The sequence below is a fragment of the Pomacea canaliculata genome, linkage group LG6 (genome assembly GCF_003073045.1).
Source record: "Pomacea canaliculata isolate SZHN2017 linkage group LG6, ASM307304v1, whole genome shotgun sequence".
In the NCBI taxonomy this organism is placed as follows: Eukaryota; Metazoa; Mollusca; class Gastropoda; order Architaenioglossa; family Ampullariidae; genus Pomacea; species Pomacea canaliculata.
The window spans coordinates 19,161,379-19,183,904 of NC_037595.1; the positions used below are offsets into that span (position 1 = coordinate 19,161,379).

The following is a 22,526-nucleotide window of genomic DNA, read 5'->3' on the forward strand; positions in this document are numbered from 1 at the left end:
TCTTCCGATGTGAAGGCTCGTGCGATTTGCACGTTACACAGACCCCCAGCGACAGCAGGAGCCGAGCACATTCTAAGGCACAGTGCATCCTCCTCCCTCCCGTCTTCCCCTTTGCTCGATAAATATGTTAGCTGCGCGGCAGGCTGTGCGATCAGAAGGCGCCCGCGGAAGCGAAAGGCCTGGACTCTGACGTGCATATTACGGTCCCGAAGACCGTTTATTTCTCTTTTGTCAGGTGGTCTTAAAATAGGGTCCTTCTTCCTCCCTTCCCGCCAAAAGCCAACGTGAGGGATTACTCGGACAAAAAGGTCGCGACGCTGTGTCCTGGGAGCCACAATGGATTCTGTCGGCGAGGAAGACAGGAGAAAAAAAAGAACAGGGAAAAATTATATACAGATCTTTTAAAAGCAGTTAATGCGGATTGAATGCGCAGATTGGACATTTTAAAAAAAAGGAGGTTTGTGGGGCTTGTTCCTGGGCGCAGAGACAGCAGCCGCCCGTGTGGTGGTGGTGGTGGTGCCTTCCAACTGTTTTCATCTGACCGAAAGGGATAAGCAGTGTAGTCCCGATTACCGTCGCCTTGGCAACAGGGAGAAATGTCACAGGATTCTCGGCGAGGAGTATTTCTTAGTGTTTTGCTTACCTGCCTGGTGGTGGCACACCTGAGAGTGGACAACAGGAAGCAAATTCCGGAGCCAGGTACCACTGAGTGCTGTCTATGTGACAGCCTTTTAAAATAAGTTTTAGTTGTTGTTGTTGTTGTTGTCGAGAGATGGAAGGCAGCAATAAGTGGGAAAGGATTGGAAGGGGTTGCAGGGGAGTGGTTAGTAGTGGCAGAAACAGCTGAATTTAATGAATACTTATTGTATGTTATTTGGTCTTAGAATTAGTGCTATCATGTAATTTAATCATTCTGTTCACGTGATCGAAGCTGTTGACATTTTAAGATCAAAGTTCTGCGGTGCGATACTTGCCATCCCATCTACATCACTACTTTCACAACATGAGAGGATAAAATTGATAATATGTCCAACAACATCTTGTATCTGTCTTTTGCTATCTTCTGGTTGATGTGCTCACCTAGGATTTTCTCACATTCTCTAATATTTATCTATGAAACATACCGAGAGAAATAAGGAGTGAGTGAGCGAAGCACTAACAGCACAGAGCCGCTAGTGTGAAAGAAATATTTTCTTTTTATATGTTGCTGACAATCAGAAGTTTAAGAAAAACTTTGCTGCACGAAAAAATATTTTAGAACATCGCTAGTATTCACTGCTATAATTCCGCTTAATAATAATAATAATAATAATAATAATAATAATAATAATAATAATACAGACTCAGTTTTAACTGGTAGCAATATATTTTGCTTTCATTATACAGATAGTAAACATATCAGAGACACTCCTCTTAGTGATGGTATAGTAGAAGTCTGAAGCAAGGCCTGGCTTGTACTAAACAAAGATTTCCATTCCCCTGAGATGCCTCCAACTTTATCCATTTCTTCTTTCCAGCTTTCTTTCGTAATCTACTTACAACAACAGGTCTGTTGACCTTCAGCAACATTGAACACCACCTTTGATATCTCTCCTTGACATTATTATGAGATGTTCCCCTCTGACATCTAATAGACTATCTTTCTGTTGGATGCCAAAAGGTCTACATTCAACATACTAGATAAACACAGTATGTCACGCAAATCACAGTTGCACGTGACTTGTTGTCTGAACATGTAAATAATAAAAAAATAATAATGAAGTGTGTGAGATAGGGCTTAGTGTAGTGCTCACCGCAAATAGCCCTGGAGAAATAGGAATGAGAATGTTTTGAAAGAACTCTATTGATGAAGTTGTGTCTGTTATGCCCATCTTTCCTAAAAAATGTAATCTGAAGAGAAATGAATTGCGTAATCGAAATCTGTTTCAATTTGTCCTTTTTTTTTTTTTGTTAACTACGAAGATTGTTAGAATATTTTGAAACTACTTTTTTTGTTGATGTTACATAATCTTGTTTGTCAAAATTATTTCACTTTTTTCCAACAAAATCATTACGGCAAAACATGCATTTACTTATCAAATCTGAAATCCACGTTCAAACATTTTTGGGGAATAACCACGGTTTATAATCAATATTATATTTATTTTGTTTACCTCTGTCTTCCTGTATGATTATTTGATAGCCTCAACTATTCTAGCACTATTTTACTGGTTTATCGGATGTTGCTCAGTGTCAAGCATAAATCAGACTCCAGAATAAAGAATATTAATCGAAAATGGTAAGATTTTTCTCATCAAAAATATTATTTTTCTATGTTTTTTTTAATTCTCATAGCACGAAATGAAGGAAAGATGGATGTACACTTCAGATGACCTGTATTTGCTATAACAGAATTTTACGAACAGTAATTAAACTGTCCTTTATTACACTTTTCCCCTCTCTCTCCTTAATTTATTTTTACGTAATTGCTTAGCTATAAAAAAGTTGCATTTTCAAAACCTTGTTACTGTTAAGCCACATTTTTTTATTTAATTTCCAACCTTGTTAACATTGTTACTTTTTGTACTTGGACTACAGACAGGGGAGGCTACTGCTGTGTTACATTACAGCCACGTCCTGTTATTTTGTCTTCTTTTGTCTTTCCCTGATCCTCATCATCTTCTTCCTCGTTGTCCTCTATCCCACATTCTGTCTTTCTTACTCTCACAGTCCACCGTTTTTCCTTTAAATTCTCGGAAATTCATCCAAGTTTCGGAAAAAAAGTCGTTAACTCAAACAAATTATTTTTTTATTTTATTAGACTATTTAATTTCTATCTATTTTTTTTAAAACGTGTCACCAAGATTATGATGACAATTTTTGTCTGTTTTATTTTATTCGGATACTAATATTTTATTTATATTAAAATTTCATTCTCCTTTATTATTACTTACTAAATATATACTTCTTTATAGTTAAGTAGATTTTTTAGCGTAACTTGACACACTATCATTCCTTCATGACCCTTGAACTTTTACCCTTACTATTCGATCATGCTAGAGTTGTTACATCTGAGCATAGTAGCAAATAATAATATTAAATACAATAACAACCATGTGTTTGGCTTGAAGCTCACTCTACATGGGCATAGTACCTGGTGTCTGGATGTTAGCTCACTCAACTTTGGCTATGTCTCGTAGAAACTGAAGACCTCCTTCCTCTCTTCCTCCCTTTTTCGGTTTTTTTCCTTTATTATTTATATTGTTTCTTTCGCTCTTTCTTCGTTCTTTTATTTGTTCATTTCTTCTTTCTTTTGCTCTTGTTTACTTTCTTTCGTGCTTCCACTCAGGTTTTTTTCCTTCTTTCGTTTAAATTTAATTTTTTTTTTGCTAATTTCCATCAAGCTTTGTTTCTTTCTTGTTTTCGTTTCTTCATTTTGTTTCAGCCTGACTTTTCTTTTAATTTTGTTCAATTTGACTTCTTTCTTTTTTTTTTTTTATTCTTTTCGTTACATCTTTTGAGTGGGTTTCGGGGTGGGGGTGGGGGGTAGGTATCGTTTGCTAGTTTTCTTTCTTTTTGTTACATAACAGTGTATCACAACAGTGGAGACTGTTGAGACAACACTCTAATATAACACTTACTAAAACTAGTATTACGACAAAAAGCATCACGTGATCGTTATGTTATTATTAGGAAAGAGGAATATCGGGCTTTGAATGATGCTCGCTTACATACAACAGCAAACACTTTTGAGCTTTAACCTACATATGGCTAAATTTAGAAATGAATTTTCGTGCATTCAAGCTACTACATACACTCACACATAGCACAAATAACCTGTAGACACCCTGAATGTCTTTTCAGTTTAATTTTGTTAATCGTATGATATAACAGTCGATGGAATGTTATCATTTAATAAATAATACGTTAGAATAGAGATTAAAGGCCGTAAATTGTCAACAGTCTACTGAAGCGTGGAAGGGGCGATACTACAATGACAAGAAAAAAGATCTTAGTTAACTTGGGACAAAAGGAGGGATGGTAGCAGACTATAAATTGCAACGTCGATGAGAATCAGGTCCCTGAGATATATATAGGCTTCAATCGAGAACGAAATTCATTGATTTCCTTTCTCTCTTGAGGTCACTCAACCATGAAAGCGATGTCGACCGTAACAAGACATTATTAGGTGTAATTCTCTCACTAATTTTTTTTTTTTTTTTTTTTTTTTTTGAGGGGTGGGAGGATTTGTTTAGTGAAAATCCTGTATCGAGTAAAGAAAATGGTTTTCTTCAGCCGAGATCTGGTTATACATTTTGAAAAAATCACGAAATATGTTTTGGGAAATGTGATAAAGTTTAGAAGAACTTTACTATCTACATCTGCAGTAAAAATTTTAGATGATGTGATAAATAAATACACCAACATCTGCTGGGTGATTAGAAAGGGATTTGAACTGATTGATCCTTTTTCCTCGCTCACTCACTGCCTCACAAACTCACGCACAAGAACACACGCCGCTTCTGTTTATTTAATTACAGATTACACGCCAGCGCTTGAGATAGGAGGAAGGGTTTCCATGGTAAAACCTCAACGAGCAAGGTGATGAATGTCCCATTGATCGAGGTCTTTTGTGCATCGAAAATCCGTTACCAAGGCAATCGTGTACCATGGAGCTCTGGGCAAATCGTTTTATGAGAAAACGTATGTCACAAGCTTAAAAAAAATTATAGAAAAAGTGAATAGAAAAAGCCACACCAGAAACATGTGTTTCATTCCACATTGTCAGGTGCAAGTGATTTATAAAAAAAATAAACATTCAAATGGAATGTGCGAGTAAGTTTTTTGGATTTCAGAGATAGTAAACAGCGGAAAGCTAGGCTCTGCCACGGACAAGCCCTAGTCCTCGTTCTTTTGTGGAGGACGCAGTGAACGGAATGTAGAATCTAGTTTGTTTTCGCATTCATCGGTTTTCTCCAGCCTCTCTTGTAAAATAAATAGCCTGCACGGAGCACTTTGTTTTTCCTCTTTTTCTTCATCCTTTTCTGCTTCTTCTTCCTGATGTTGATTTTGTTCGCTTTGACGTTGTTGTTGATGCTGTTGATGAAGATGATGGTGGTGTCCCTGATTTTTTTTTTTTTCTTTTTTTAGGTGAAGGTTGTGGTGATCTTGGTCGTATTTCTGATGGATTCAGATATGCGTTCAGCCCGCGCAGAAAACTAATTATTATTCATCCCACTTCTTGCTTTCTTCTCCTTTCTTGTCCAATATGTCACCATGCTTTTTTTGCCCCCCTAGTCCATGAAATCCCGGTCGGATTGCTTCAGGCAGTTTTACGCGTGAAATTCGGTATTCATGACACGTGAAACATATTCATGTGCAAGTAATCTTCTAGAAAATTTCATTTGTGCACGATCTTGCCCTGTGTTAGGAATCTTTCAGAACCATTGATTGATTTGCATACAAAAGAAAACTAATTTCAACGTCTGAATATTGTCTCTCCTCTATAAAATACATTTTTGTAAACTATGTTTACTGCATCACAACTTTTCTTCTGGTGAATGTTTCGTTTAGCATTAATATCTTTAAGTCATATTGCGTAAAGAGAGATCAACAAATTGGATGATAATGATTTGATAAAATTAAATTTTTATTTCTTTTCTCTTATTGTGTCATTCCTGTTTACTCGAGAGTGTTTACTGCTGTTTTTTTTATAGCCGTCTCTCTTTCCTTCTCTCTCTCTCTCATCCCCGTCTTTCGTTTGAATACCTCCCAGCCAATTGTAAGAGGGTGGTATCATAGTCCTCCCGACAAGCCGGTCACTTGTAGGAAAGCCCAGCCGGGTTAAAGTTTCTTGTCGATCGCTTGGCGCGAGAAACACTGAGGCGAGAAACTGGGAGAAGCACGGGCCGCAAGATCGATAACTGCGGGTCACTGCCTTCGGACAGATCAAGTCCAGCGCTGGGAAAGGCTAAGTGGCAAAGGGATTACCTCCCCTTTCCATTACTTTCCTATGGAAGGGGAGAGAGACATAGAACGGGGGAGAGAGAGAGAGAGAGAAACGTGGTTTTTTTCATGTCTGCTTTATATCGTCGCGTAAAGCTTTCTTTCTCCTTCTCTTTCTCCTTCTCTTTTTCTTTCTCTGTCTTCTTCTCCTTCTTCTTTTTTCTACTCTTTTATCTCTTTTTTTATCTTCCATCTCATCACTGTCTCTTTGTCATCGTCTTCTTCTTCTTTATCTTCATTTCTGTTGTTAGTTGGTATAGTAGGTATTACTGCTTCCATTACAACAGTGCCGACAAGAAAAATTCGCTTTATAAAGAACCATAAAATGTATGATCGCGTCTATTGTAGCAAATTATTTTATTTAACACTTTATGGGACTCTAAAATGTTAGCTTTTGACTAATGTAAGCTTATCACGAAGTACAAAATAAATGCATGGGGGGTTCGTTGTCCGAATTGACCAGCTCAGATGTCGTCAGAGATTCTGTTGTGTCTTGTACTTTGTCGGATAATAGCAGTTCATTCAGCTTTGGCGTTGACACAGCAGACAGGAATATGACATCTTAAAAGCGGCAGGAACAAGACAGGAGAAGTGCCAGAAAATTGGACCTGAATGACAGATCCGCCCAAAGCGCCTGGAGGATAATGGCGGCCTTCACTCTATCCTCGTTGCCGTAAACGCCATGACCCGGGACTGACCGGGGCTGCAGGCTACAAGGACTGTTCGCGCAGTAACACGGCGACACGAGATGTAATCCTTCAAGAACATTCTGAAAATAAAAGTGTCTTTTGGGGCGCACTAGCATCAGCAGAGAATACACTGTAGAGGGAAAAGCTTTGATGACCTCGGGCCTTCACATCCCCCACCCCACACTACATTGCTTTACATTCATTTCAAAGCAGGGTTGGAGGCTGGAGGTTGGAGGGTTGGAGGTTGGAGGGTTGGAGGCTGGAGGTTGGAGGGTTGGAGGTTGGAGGGTTGGAGGTTGGAGGTTGGAGGGTTAGGGTTTTTGCGCATCAACTCCATGACATGCAGCGTGTATTACCAGGGTTTGCTGCTGGAGTTCCATGCAAGATCATAGAACTATTATTTTAAAGATAATTGTCAGTGTCCTTCTTTGGTGGGACAACTCTGTGCCCTTCCGTAAGCGTTTGTGATACGTAAGCGTTGTTCGTACTTGCAGAGCTCAAAACAGCACTTAATTAAATTCTCAGGGAGATAAAAGCGGGTTCATTAATAACATCTTCTCTAACTACGATCCACGTGTGGAATTTTAGCGAATAATATTAGGGAAAGGATAATTTTAAAAAAATTAAATGTCGATATAGTGTCACAAAATTATACGCAAAGAAATTGACACAGAAATTACTCATTCGTAAAGTCACGTGGACATTACCCAAGTCTAGACATTTGTAAGGATATTTCTGGAGCGGATAAGTCTCATATAAATTACTCGCAAAAATGATACAGAGATAATTTGCATCGGAAACAATACGAACATACTTCCCACGAAAATGTCACGTAAATTACTCGCCAGAAACTTTGACACGGAACTTATTCCCCGCCGGAAGTAACAGGGAAAGTGACACAAAAATGATTGGCTGTTGACAGTGACACGGAAGTTACATGTCAGGACAGTGACACGGAATATTGTCGCTAGGGAAGCTGACAGGGAAATAACTAGCTGCAAACGTGACAAGGAAATTCCTTGTTATGAAGCTGTCACGGAAATTACTGGACGTAGAACAGTGACACACAGATTGTAGTTTCCATGACAACACAAGCTAGCCACTCGGTACGACGCGTGTGCGGTTTGTCGATTTCCCTCCCCTTAAATTTCCTTGTGTTTGACTCCAGTAATTTGCATCCATCCTTTTAATTACCTCCCTTCTTGCACCGCATGTATCCCGGCATTACTGACACTTATTATATGGCGATTTTCACTTTTTCTTCCCATCCTCACATTGGTTGTAAAAAATTAAGATGTATACCTTTTTTGAAAAATCGAAATGAGATGACTTTAATATTTAGAGACTAAGAGCTAGGAAAGTCAATAGACTCTTGCTAGTTTACTAACCGTTAGCACTGAGCTAAAATGAATATATTTTACAAGTGTCTTTGACTGTCTTTTCTTAATTAATTTGTACCTACTGGGATTCAGTGCATCGTTCTCTAGAAAACTTTTTTTTTTTTAGCCACAAATAGATTAATCTTACTTAAACTTACCGGGATCACCATTAGCCGAAATTGTGGACAACCCGAATGAAGACCTATCTCATCACAGGATGTCTGGCATTTGAAGAACTTTTTCCAGTCTCATGGATAGTGGTTTGGTTTAAGATGGCTTCAGTAAAGTTTTACCTTTAATCCAAAGTTACAGCCACAGGCGTTCATCCCTTAATCCATAACTTTCCAGAAAGAATCTAATTGCTGCTGAAGTCGGGTTCTTTAATCTTTTGAACCTCCTTGTCCTGGCACTGACACGTCTGGGTGACTATAGAGTCTGTCGCTGGTGGGAGGTAAAGATGGAGGAGACTGGGGGGAGCAGTTGACAGGTCGGACCAGCCCAAGCCAAATTGACAAGTTCGTCTTGTAATTAACCCCGCTGTCAGTAGCCTACGCTTGATGAGTCGCCAGCTGATTATTGACTTGTTAGTGGCAACGGGTAGAGAGGGTGGGCTGTCAACCCGCAAGTGCGTGCCAGACGGCGCTGCGACCAAAATGAACTTAACACCATCTTGTTTGCTTTGAAGGACAGGCAATATCTAGAGCACTGGATGGGATGTTTGAAGTTTAGGGTCCATTAGCAGAGTGCAGAGTGTAGTAATGACAAGATGCCGGCTATTTTTGTAAATGAAAGACACAAGAAAACGAAAGAAAGAATAAATTATCGAAGGAAGGAATGAACAGAAGAAAAATGTATGTAGAGGAAAGAAAATTACGAAAAAGTTATTCAGTAATCCTACTATGGACACCAAGCTTAATAATTCACAAAATTAGAATCTTTGATAATTTTTAACTGTCAAAATCATCGATATTTCAAACTTCTTAATAACAGGGAGGGTTCTTTCAAGAGCATATTAATTTTTCCTTGCTTAATGTAAAAATGTAAACAAAAAAAAAAATTAAAAATAGTTAAATTAAGAACTTTTAAACGGATTTTCTTGTCAGAACAAATTGAATTCCTTTTTTAATCCACAGTCACAAAAATGTGAACATGTAAAAGTATTTTTAAAAAGAAGGAAAGGAAATTACCTCAGTTATTTTGCAATTTATTAGTAAGTTTTTAATAACCTTGTTTCGTAATGAAAGTTACTTATACATCGATGCAATGGTTGGAATTCAAAAAGTTTTTTTGTCATCGCAATCAGGAAATCTCGAATAGTATGCTTATATGAAAAATATGGATCGACCTCTAACATCGAAGTAAAGATTACCCCCTAGAGGTGTTTCTAAATATTGTTGTTAGTTGCTGGCTACCCAAAAACATCTGTAGGGATTCCTGCTTCATTCATATTTCACATACTGGATCCTTCTACCACCTCCCTTTTTCTTTTCTTTGACTCTGTTATTTGAATTTCTTATTGTGGAAAAGACCTCAATCGAGACCATGGCAGATGCTTAATGCTTAATGTGTTTATTTATATGTAATATATAATATGTACGTGTATCGTAAATGTGGAATACACTGTTTCATTATATGTTATCAATGCTGCTATGTGTTGTATTGCAGCTTTTCGATGTGGAGGCAGCATAAGCAGCATGGAGGGCAAGAACGGGACAATATCAAGCCCCTCCTACCCGAAACCCTACCCGCCATCCCTCACGTGCCGTTTCACCTTTCAAGGGGTGGGGCGCGAGAGGGTGCAGCTGAAGTTCGTGCACTTTGACCTGTACTACCCTTCCGGAGACCCCAAGGCGCCTGTAGAGTGAGTATCTACTTGTGACTAGAGCTTTTGCTAGACTTGTACTGGAGGACGGGCTAATCATGTCGTAATGACAATGCTCCTCACAAAACACACACAGATATATATTGTTCTCACTTGTAAGCAATCTTGCACTTTCGACAGACAGACAGACAGACAGACAGACAGACAGACAGACAGACAGACATGAAGGTATTGTTTCCGTGTAGAAAGGTCCAAGCTTCTATTAGACACACAACTGAGCAGACAAACCACAGACATAATATACTAGAGTGTATGCACGTTATCGAAAAAGTGTTATCCAAATTATTTAAAGCACTATGCATGTCAATTAATTAAAGTACTGATACAAACAGCTACACGTACAAACATATAAAGGTGTATCAACTATTATTTAGCATCCTCCTGTCGCCATGTTTGTAAATACCAATGTGTATCAGCTGTTTGAGGGGAAAATCGAGGCGTTGAATGACACGCACGTGAAAGAACTTCCCAGTGGCTGCAATGTATCCCTGATCTTCACACCCACTGGCTTGCCGATTCTAGTCACGTGATCCAGTAAGCACCCTCTACATCCTGCTGCTGGGTAAATTGTCTGCAGCGCATGCGCCACACGCGCCAATCGGATGAGACCTTCACCTTAGCTCGCTTGGCAGCCACTTAACCTGCTTGACATGTTTGAATAAAGTGGACTCCAGCGAAGCGATGGGGTGAGAGCGAATCACTCACCCATCTTCCGAGGAGCCATGATAGCCGCGTTACCTTTATTGGCCTCGAACTACCTGCTTCCTTCTCTGTCTCTACTGCTGCTCTCATCGTGCTTCTTCTCCGCTTTCATCACCTTCGCAACGATCCATCGGTCCCTCCATGAAAATGATTGGCGCTTGCATCCGCCAGGCGGCGCCTCAAGTGCCCTCCTCTACACCCGCCATTACTGTCCTCCGATCCCAGCATCCCTTTGGAGAGTTTAATCAGCAGCGCCAGGGCGGAAAGGAAAGCTCATCAGAAGAAGCGAAGCAGATGCAATTCTGGCTTTGTTCTAGCGGCCGTACAGAAGGAGGCAGCCCCGCGGCAAACGATCGAGTCATCGTGAGGTTTCTGATAAATCCCTCTATTTCGCCTCGCCATTTTTTAATGTGTCTGTGCACGAGTGCCAACTAGGAAAGGGACGTAATTCACAGGGAACACGAAGTAAGCTTTTTTCGGAAAAGAAAAACAAAAGCAAAGATAGTGAGACAGAGGAAGGAATTAAGGGGGAAATACATGTATTTGCCGTAAAAGTTTAAACATTCCAATGCTACAAGATGTGGTGATATACTGAGATCACTGATGTCAAACTACTTTTGGGATAAGATTCTCTGACCTCGGTTCAGTTTTGTCCAGTTCACTTTTGTTTAATTCAGTTCAGATACATTTGTCTTCTAGAGTTGTGGGGAAGGGACTGATGATAACTGATCTGATGAAGCGTAAATGATCCTATAATCCACTGGAGTTTTTTTTCTTTCTATCAGGTTCTCTTTTATGTTCTCTCTCTGCGCCTTTTTCCGCTGACTCTTGCTTGAACCTAGCAGCAGACAGGCAATTATCTTGCATAAAAATTCATTGTCGTAAAGCTTTTTATTACATACTTCTTGACTTTAGAAACTTTCTATAAAGACAGTTTAATAACTACGTTTATTATATTCGAACCCGACTTCAGGAACCGTAGATATGAGTTTATAACTGCTTACCTTTCCTCATATTCTAATCTCTTCTTATATTTTTGCTGTAATTTTACTAGTTTGCCAATTCAGTCTACTTTGTTCTCCATTTTTTAAGAACGAGTTCTAGATTAAAAACCATGTTTTGTTTCTCACACCAGTTCTCCCTCCCCCTATCCCGACTGGTGAGAAATTATCATTGTCATTCTTTTTCTCTTTAAATTTCATTGTTTTCTCATAAAAAAACTTAGTTTTTTTCTTCTTCAATTAGTAGCAGATGTGCGAATAACTTTTGACATATCGAACTTTTTTCTCTCTCCCTTCTGGTTGGTCTTGGTGATGGTTCTATTTACAGCCTCCATCAGTCTGTACAAGTCCTGACCTACAATTGTATTGACCGCCTCGTGCCTTGTGTTCCTCCCTCTTTCTGACAGACCTGTCAGCTTGTAGGGTGCTTGCAGATGTGTAGATGAGGGGCTTTCATGTTGGATTCTTGCCGCGCCATTTCCACCTAATCAAGGTTCGCGCTTAAGTGTGGACAGTCGGAGCTACTCTTTCAAACTTTTTTTCTTATTCCAAAACACTCTCAGGCCACAAACCGGAAATATTTAAGTCCAGGTCATCAGGTAATCTGAGCGGCAAGACTCAAGACTGCAGGGACTGCTATAGATGGTAGTCCGCTTCTTTATACGAGGCGATGTAGTTACATTTGCTGTTACTAAATACTTAATTTTCATATCCATTAAAATGATTGTTCCTCCACTTGGTTTGTTAGTCATACCCTAACCCTGACAGGAAGAAAACAAAGTATTAGACACAACACAATTACAATACACTGTTAAATTTTTGTGGTGAGATCTTATATCATATCACCATGAAGAGATAGTATGGTGTTAAACTACAGTGAAAGATTGATAGAAGACGAAAAAATAAGGTAGTAAAGAAGAGAAACAGATACATAATTAATTTACATCCACAGACTTCAGTACTTAATTGCAATTAGTATTTGGACTGCTTAACCATTTTAATTATCTGACTTGTTTGCGTTTCAGCTTAATTCTATACTAATGTTTGTTTTAAGTTTGTATTTGTGCTTCCGTTTCTACATATCCTTCGATTTTGTTTGTATTTACATTTGTTTTTGTTTGTCCTTGAAATTTTACACAATCCTTATGTTTGTGTTTATTTTTACGTTTTAGTTGTGTTTTGTGTTTATGTTCGTGTTGTTCTCTGTTTATGACTATTGTTTGTATATTTTTATGGTTATATTTGCGTTGGTGCCTATAATTGTGTTTGCTTATCATCAGTGCCTCATCCTCGTCTTCTGACTGCCTGTCTTCATGCCTACAATTTCATTTTTCCGTATCTGTGTATTTTTTTCCCCTATATATGTAGATTATTTAGTGCCTATGTTTCTGTCTGTGTGTGTGCGAATTCAGATATGAGTGTCTGGACATTTGCTCAGCTGTATGTGAAGTACTTTGTTGTGCTGCTGTCATCAGCTCACTTCACACAATTCTTGTACAGTTGTACAGGTTCAGACACAGTGTCAGTCTACATACAGATCAACGGTCGGAACGAGGCCCTGGGCACATACTGTGGGTCCAAGCTGCCCCCCAAACTCATGTCCAACAGTAACACCATGACGGTTGAGTTCCGCTCACGCCGACCCTCCTTGACTGTCACCGGATTTCTCGCCAACTACGAGTTTGTCACAAGTAATGCTCGACAAATCGTTTAGCTTCTTATCACAGATAGATAAAAATTAAAGACAGATTAATTGATAACTGATTGATAACTGGCTTTGTTTAGAGAGTTATAACTCTTTTTTGAGAGTGCTTGCGTTTGTGTGTGTGTGTGTTCGGGTAATTAACCTGTCTGAGTGTTTTCCTCCTCTCGTCAAAGAAATGTGGTAACAAAAAGTTTTATGTGCATTTCAGATTTCGGCATTGACACAGGTCAGCAGGACGAAAGAGGAAGTAGGTACATGAGGGTTGCTGCCCTTAAGTTTTAATTGGTCGCTCCTCTCTTCGGTCATTCCATTAGTGTGTTTCTCTTTCTCTGTGTGAGTGAGAGAGAGAGAGAGAGCGTGTTTATTTATGGATGCTTGTGAATGACCGAGACAGAGAGAAATATTGATGGATAGATAGCATGTTTTTCCCCTTGCAATCTAAAACAAGAGGATGAATCATTTTCTTTCTTTCTCTGTGACAATCTTTATCTTTCATTTATTTATTCGTTGTTTATTTCCTTTCTTTTGGTTGTTTTTTAAACGTTCACGTGCAAATGCTGTTACATTTTTATTCTTTTATCACATTATGTTTCATCCTTGTATGTATATAGGAGATGTCAGTTGTACACCTTTAAGCTATGTCTACACTTTTCATTGAAATCCTTTTCACTGAAAGTATCGGAGTTTATTTCCCGAGGGACCTAACTCATACATCTGAAAATAGACAAAAAGATGACAATCAGATTGTAACAGCCAAATATTTACAAAAAATGTATAGCTCATTACTTTTACCTGCATCCTTTTCAGCTTGCTCCTTTAGTTATGTCAGCAAAAATGAACCTGAGGGACACATCCGGTCCCCCAACTACCCGGGCCTGTACCCGCGCAATACCGAGTGCCAATACCTGTTCTATGGCAAGGGCAAGGAACGGGTTCACATCACATTTCTTACCTTTGATGTCGACGGCATTGGACCAAGGTAAGCAAACAGTGGTAGGATTTCTGTTCGTTGTTGATGCGAATCTGAGATTGAGCATGTGGATAGCTAAATGTTGATTATGCCAGATGTTCGGAATACTGTCTGCATCCACAGCCATTGTCACGTTTTCTATTAAATATCTTTGTCTTATAGAACTAATAAAAAACAGATATTTGTTTTTGTCACCAGGTGTGAGGAAAACACCAAAAGTGATTACGTTTCTTTCTCCAATTTCCACGAAACTGAGGACCGGAAGTTGTACCGGATGTGCGGGCTGGCGTCGCAGAGTAAACACAAGGTCGAGTCTGACGGCGTCTTCTTCCGGGTCACCTTCAAGTCAAACGAGATTTATGATGCACATGGATTTGAAGCCTTCTATCAATTTCAAGGTTTGAATACATCCGTTCAGACTCATGACCTTTTGTGATTATAGCTGTCAAGCTTTACATACAAAAATGTCAAAAGATAAAGTATGCCCGAGTAAAGAGAATGGAATATCTTTTCTAAAATTTTATCTTTTGACATTGATTGTATGTATTATATGTAAGTAAACAGAGACATAGAGAAAAGCACAGAGATAGAAAGATAGAACTGCATAAAAAAAGAAAAGAAAGAACGTAGGGCAAGAAGAGAGAAAAGCATCGACCAAAAATAAAGTAAATAAGCAAAAAGTTAATTAATTAAACCACGATTTCTATTTTTATTCCACCAGCCATTACCTTCAAGTACTCAGGTATTCCTTAAAAAAAGGAGTGAAAAACGAAACAGTTTTATGTATGTGACCGCCTCATTTCGTGGGATCCTTGATTATTCAGCACTTTTAAAAATGCGAGCAGTTCTTGGAGACACCATGTGATTACACATCCTTAATTTGGCCATTCTATTTCCTTTTTCGTTTTTGTCACCTTTTTTGTTCTTTTTTCTAACCAGCGCTAATTTAATCTGATAAGATCTTCTTCTCCTTAGCCATCAAATGTCTTTTTTTTTTTTTCGATTTCGGTATTTTTAAACCCTAATGATGATTATGCTTGCGTGTTCAGATGCTATTTCTTTTTTCTTCGTTTTATCTTGCCGAGACTGGTAAGAGCTTTGGCTGGTGTTTCTTGCATCGCACGGTAACTGGAAACTGCATGGGATGCTGGGATGGCGACTAGAGATGCCTGAGTAACGCCTGCTACAAGTCATTACAAGTTACATAATGAAGATAAAGGAGAGTGCGATGAATCTCACTTTTACATCTAATAACGATACCCGACAATGTAACAATATCTAAGAAGGACGAGATTGAGAAACCGATGAACGACTATTTTGGATTGTTATTCACACAATTACGAATAATACTTTAAGTTACAGTACAGGGTTAGAAGTAAATATACAATTTTTTTAACAGAAAAGAGATAAAAAGTAGCTAATACTCTACAGACGATGCTCGCTGAGAATAATGAAAGTTTTCTGTGATGTATTGGCGGCTTTTATTTGCACAACTGCGAATGAATATGTCCTGAATATTGAATGCTGAAGAAGAGGGAAATGTTTACACTTTGTAGCTTTCTGCTGGGACAGTTACTGCCGGTCGCTCGCTTTTGAAATTTGTTTTGTTTTTCTAACATTTTCCTCCCAACTTTCTTTGTATTTTGTTTTGGTGGGCTTAGTAGGAAAGTGACTCCACCTTGAGGCGATTTTGCGCTAAGAAAGAGAGGGATGATGGAGGGGTGAGGAAGCTAGAGTACCCGGAGTACCTGGAGAATCCCTGACTGCCAGCCCTTCGAACAGGCTCTCATACAATGTGTCCCGAGACGAAATCTGAATCCAGGGCTTCTTCATGCAGTTGTTACAAAGGAGTGTTTTAACTGCCTGGAGCCCCTTATGTTATATTATGCTTACAGATGACAGATTCAAGACATCATGACATGATGTGGACTACAACTTTGTTGTAAATTGCACCTGAGGCGATTGCTTCCTTCTTAACTAACTTTCTACACTTTGACTTTGTGTATATATTGCCAACCTTGCGCTCAATTTCTTTCTAGGAGTGCTAAAGGGGAATAATTTCTTAGATTTATAGAAAGTTTCAATATTAATTGCTGATACCTTCAGAAACATTAAGATAACGAATACATAATGATAGCATCACATTCTCTGTTTTTTCACCCAGCAAACATTAGGTGAAGAAAACAAAGGGGACACAACTCTGGAGCATGAACATTATTTACCAAACAGACCAGAAACACAGCTACTCGCTAGGCATTCGTTCTGATTTAGCTTGGAGTTTCTCTCTCATATTCGTTAATTCCTTCCTTGCGTTTTATGCTTGTTTTCTTCTGCCTTTTCTATCTAGTTGTAGCACTTAAGTAGTGTGCTAAGTTATTTGTTTATTTTTGTAGAGGGTAGTAGGTCAGACGACTTCCCGGGGTTGTTCTTTACCACGCTTGCTGCGTGCTTGAACCTTGACCTGTCCAGTTAGTGTCTGCTGGACATCTCAAGTCGCCATTTTGAAACACTTGGGAAGATCATGGCCAGACAGTGCGGGTGGTATTACCACATCCACCTTCAGGACAATCACACATTCAAAGACAGAATTTCGTTACGACGGTTAAACCCTAACCGATACTATGGCTTCATGCTGCATCTGCAGCAAGCTACCAGACAAACCTGTATCTCTGACCTGCTTCCAATCTGCCAAACCAACGCAGCAAAGCTGTCGTCTGCTGTCAGGCCTCAGACAGCACTTTGACACCCAATATCCGGAACTTCTTAATGTCAACACAATACTTGTAATAGAATACTTGTAATAAAAGTACTCACTTATTTTTTTCTCTTTATTTTAGGAAAAAGTCGTAGTCAATCTACTTTTTTCATGGTTTAGAACCAATAAACAGAAAACACGTAGCACGCCATAAAGCATGTGTACCTCCATCAATAAGAGAGTTCGTATCATCAGCTAAATCTCTTCATTATACCTTAAGAGTGGATGGAATAATTTTGGCGCTGTTCCTGTTTTCAGGAGGAACACCAACTGGACAGCTGGTGGACCCCACGGCCGCCGACAGCCAACCCTCCCTGCAGACATCTCCGTCGATCGTCGTACTCGCCTTTATCACCGCCCTGCTGATTATCTCCCCTGTACGGACTCTTCACTTGTGATGACTTGCGCGCTCACGTGTTAGCGCCCTCTGGTGACTGTGGCCCGGAGTGAAAGCAAGCAGCACGGAGCAAAAATACAAAAACAAAGCAAAAAAATAGTGTGTGAGTGCGCGTGGTTGAATTGTTGTTCACCGTGTTCTGCCTGAGTGACTCCGCATGCAGTGATCTTCTATCCCTGAACCCTGAACCCTTGCCCTTTGACATCGCTTCATGCTCACAATCTTCGGACTCTAATAACATCCAACAACAACAACAACAACAACAACAACAAAAGTTTCAGTGAATTTACCTTCTCATATATCAAAACAGGTTGTGTACTTAATTATCTCTTGTTATGGTGTCGTGACTGACTTGTTTGAGAACTTCCTTCTAGACTTTTCCACCCACACTTTCTATGAGAAAAAAACTGCGGTACAGCTTAATCATATATCTGGTTTGATTGTTTAGAAAAAAAAATTCAAACCTGTTGAATGCAAGAAGATTACCGGCTACATCCAAATAATCGTGCGTGTTATTTATTTGTTCAGAAGGATTTTGTCTGCCATCACCTATTTAAATGTATGGTTGATAGCTTTATGTTTTGTCTGATGTTTATCCTGAGGACTCATTGATTGTTTACAATGTTTATCAACAATATTTTTGCGCTCACTTCGCGCTTGCCTGCTGCTTGTTCACTGGCGTCCAATGTTTTCACTCGTTCGCTTTTTTGGTTTTGTTTTCCCGGGTATTAATTATCTGCCCTAACTCGGTACACTGCCGAATTTCTCTTTGTAAAGCTCCAATTCTTATTGCAAATTTTAAGTTGATTTTGTTTTGATATACTGGTTGATTCGCTGGTTTGTTTGTTCGTTTGTTCATTTATTCGTTTTATTATTTAAATTTTTTCTTTATCTTATTTATTTGGTCACTGGAGATTTTCCGCCATTTATTTATTTTTTTTTTGATTAATTACTGATTGTTTTGTTTGTTTGTTTATTTATTATATCTATTCTTTCTTTGTTTGTCTGTTTGTTTGTCAGTTTATCGTGTGTTACTGGTGTTGAGTAGAACTCTTCCGATTAATTTTGAAATCGCACTGTCCCGTGCATGTAGTGACAGAATGATGAACATAATACCAACAAGAGAAAGGCTACAAAGACTTACCCTTGGTCCATTTCTTGTAAAACTCAGCTCACGATGGTGGCCTGTAATAGGTACAGCCTTTTATTACACAGGAAAGAAAGAGAAACAGGAGAACATGCCCAGCAATGGAAGTGTGGATAAATGGAGTGGCTGGACGGATGGCTGAGCGACTATGTACGAGTGGAACTGTGAGGTGGATGAACTAGTCGAACAGACGAACTGAATAACAGTTCATCAGTTGTAGTTTGAAATGTACAGTTTGATTTTAGATTGAAGGATGGCTGGCTGTTTGTTATCATGTATCCTCATCATTTAAGTACAAAATGCAGTTCCACGCGGTATGAATAAAACTTCCACCTGTCGCAGTTGTCTGACTTTAGATAATTTTTGTTTACGTGTATTTATTCAGTACTCACTTTACTTACAGAAAAAAGCCTTAATAAACGACACTTTACTGAATTCATAAATTAAGTTTTCTTACATAAAAGGTAGTGTAGGTCAAAGCCAGTATGTAAACAACAACTAGTTTTGAAGATACTGTGATGGAGTTGAAAATTAAGCAAAAGTTTAAATAGGTTCTTCCTTAAGGAGATATGTCCTTCTTCAAAAACCAATTAACTGTTTAAATTATTTACGGGTACAAAGAGATTATAAAACCCTGTTGCGAATTCAGCATTTTAAGTTTGCATTACCTGGACTAAAATTTACTTTCAAAATTCCTTTACCTGTTTGGGACTCTGACTATTTGAGCTTCTTTTTGTAACATTCCTAGGATACTTTATTTGAGATGCTTCAAGATGACATATAGATAATGTGTCTTTGGTGTATGTGTTTCTCTGTCTTTCCACTGCTTGATGCGACGCCTCTACCTTTCTTATCTCCTGCCGCTAAAGATCGGAAAATTAAATTGTTAGAGTGAGTTTTATTAATAGTAAAATTTGCAGAAATAATCTGCAACTAAAATGCCGACTGACGGCTTAAACAACAGAAGCTGTGATCCCAGTTTGATAGGTTCTGTCTGCAGTCCGTTGTTTCATATATACGGTAAACATGTAAACATCTATTCCCACATTATTATAATCATTATTAATAGAAATAATATTATTATCATTGCAACGTTTATTTACAAACTTTCATAAAAAAGAATGAAATGCTGTCTTTTGTTCAAGGTTTTTTTTTTCAGTCAAATGCTGAAGCAAAGAATGAACACATAAATACTTGGTGTTTTTGTGTTTTAATGTGTAGCAATTAACCTTTGACCCTCCATCACTTTGCTGTAGGTCTAGACGTGTTTTGCCTGATTTATGTTGCCGAGCATTTGGCTGGTATTTGTGGCAAGTGTTTAAATAAACCAAACAGGTCACTGTAAGAGACAAAGGTCAGTTACGGGTTAGTCAAAGTCGGCGCCTCAGTCCAATTAATTAATTTTGTTGATTTGATTGTGTTCTTATAACGCCTACAGTTTCTGACATGATACAAAGGGATTTTCTTAGCGGCTCTTTCTCTTTTTTTTTTTTTTTTTGTTTTGCTATGCTGACAAATTAAGCCTGTTGCCTTTCAGACATTGAGTTCGAGATCCTTATTGGCTCTAAGATATTTCCGAGTAAGTCTTGAAGCAGTCTCTATGTCTCTCTGTAATAGCATTAGACTGGTCATACAGTGGTGATAGGAGGCATGAATGATTTTTGTACTAAATGATTGTGACGCCTTTTCGTCACATTGAAAACCTCTTGAGCAGCATCTCTGTATTTTTACTGGTGTAAATATTTTGTGTGTGTGCGTGTGTGTGTGTGTGTGAGAAAGACAGTATCCATTGCTGTTTCAGGCGCCGTATGCATGATTGAGTGTATAAACCTAATCTAAATTCAATAGAGCGATAAAACTCGTAGAGAATAATATTCTCTAATATTCTAATCATTTTCGTAAGACTTTAAAGAAAGGCAAAGCGTGGGTTTGAGTCAGTATAGCTTCCTAATTTTTTTACAAGTTAATATTAATTGAATCTCATATATTATTATGGTAAAAATCAAGGTACCATTGCTATGTTTACTTAGAACCAGTTCTAACAGGTAGACGGAATGACCTCGTCCCCTCTCGTGTGGTGACAGAGTTCATTGCACATGGTGTATGCTTTGATGTGTTAGCCATGGGACTGCTGTAAAAACAACAAAAGCCAGCAGAGGCTTTTCTTCTTCATTGCTGAGATTGATGACTTGTGGCAATGCAGACTGACGCCAGCCAAGCGTGTCCACACCTCCATCACACTCCTCTGCCCTCAGCACAAAGGTCAATGCTCGAGGGTCACCCGTGGCGCAGCGGTAAAATGCTCGCTTGTCATGACTACAGCAAGGATCGCAAAATTCTTGGTTCGGGTCTTGTATCAGGACCAGGCTCTTCAGGGTTTTCTTTTCTCCCCTTATCATCAGCCCATCCACATTGTAAAGCTAATACAATATGGAAGGACCTTTTTTGGAGTACCATACGTGTGGGCTCTCATTGGTATGAAAAAAGAGTGGCGAAGACATTCATTCACTCTTACTGACTAGTCCTGTTTCGTAATTTGTTTTTAGTTTTAAATCCAATTTTTCTGCTAAAATCCTTCGCCTAAATAATGTAGAGTGCTCTGTAATTAGTTCTAGTTACATTTGACAATCTTTGCTTTAAATATTTCTTTTTAATTCTTTTAATACTTATTTGCTTGCTTATAGAAGCGTCCTTTTACAGAACTACTATGCAGCTAAAACAGCTTATAATTTTCTTAGAAATTGTTAAAAAAAATGTGACTATGTGATGTTAAAGAATATTTGTGAATTTGTGTAGTTGTCTATTATGTTCATAGTGACTGTTAAACCCATTTCTGGTCGTGTCCCCCGAGGATTTTATTAGCGCTCACACACACATACAAAATGACACTTCGTCAAAAATTTTGCCCTTCGCAGCTCTTGTAGTTTATTCCTAAATTAATCCATGTCAATAGAAATTCTATGGAAAGACAAGTCTGTTCTGCCCAATGGTAATAAATGCATTGTCTGCATTTTACAGTTGGCCAAATCCTGAACTCGAAACTCAGGTCAACATAATGTCAAAATGATGTGAACGTCTTGTAAATCGAAATCCGTTCGAAATTTTGACCAGACCAGGCTAGAAATTATGGACATAAATGATTGCACAAATCTCTTTCTGTGTGCATGTGAAGGGAGGGGGATAGGGAGAGAGAGAGAGAGGCGCGCCTGTACGTTTTCATCCTTCATCGCTCGTTTTCCCCAAGTAAATGATGCAAATGGTATAAAAGTATATTTCTCACGTTAACAACCGGTAACATTCTATTTTCCTCTTAATGTTCTGATTCTTTTTTTTTCGTGTGGCTAAATTTAGCTCACATCCTCACAATTTAACCTAGATATCCCACACCCTAACATTCTTTTTACTCGTATTCTTACATTGCTACCTTATTGCACATGCTCAATATTCTATTCTCGTACATTCTACTTGTGTACATTTGAGATTTCATTAATTCAGGTTTGTTTTTGTTTTGTTGTTTGTTTGTTTGTTTGTTTGTTTGTTTGTTTGTTTGTTTGTTTGTTTTTTTGCGGGGAGGTTGTAGGTTTGATGTCCTCGATATTAAACAATAAAAAATACAAATTAAGAAGTTTTGTTTCCTACTCAGTAAAATAGAGAACAAAGTCTGCTAATGTACTGTCGACCTTAGACTTGCAGTTTAAGTCATTAACACTGAACGTTTATTTGATAAAACAATAGTCAGAAACATTTAATACTAGTTTTGAATGTTCACAGAGAGACATTTATGCTCTTTCTTTCATTTATTGTTTATTCTCTTTCTCTATCATTCATTCTTTCTCTCATTTTTTCTTATAGTTTTCTGCAGCTCATTCAGTTACTTTAATTATTGCTTCAGTCCTTGATGAAACCTCCATAAA

General features: G+C 38.5%; 1 protein-coding gene across 1 annotated transcript in view; it reads left to right on the top strand.

Annotated features, from left to right (window-relative positions):
• LOC112566220 (suppressor of lurcher protein 1-like) overlaps window positions 1-18,950 on the top strand; it is a 30,046-nt gene extending 11,096 nt beyond the window's left edge. Inside the window, exons 5-10 of the mRNA XM_025242261.1 lie at window positions 9,719-9,914; window positions 13,139-13,329; window positions 13,552-13,590; window positions 14,151-14,322; window positions 14,512-14,711; window positions 17,327-18,950. Coding sequence (XP_025098046.1) covers window positions 9,719-9,914; window positions 13,139-13,329; window positions 13,552-13,590; window positions 14,151-14,322; window positions 14,512-14,711; window positions 17,327-17,466 — 938 coding nt within the window. The 3' untranslated portion in view covers window positions 17,467-18,950. The remainder of the gene's footprint in view (window positions 1-9,718; window positions 9,915-13,138; window positions 13,330-13,551; window positions 13,591-14,150; window positions 14,323-14,511; window positions 14,712-17,326) is intronic.
• Window positions 18,951-22,526: the final 3,576 nt, after the last annotated feature.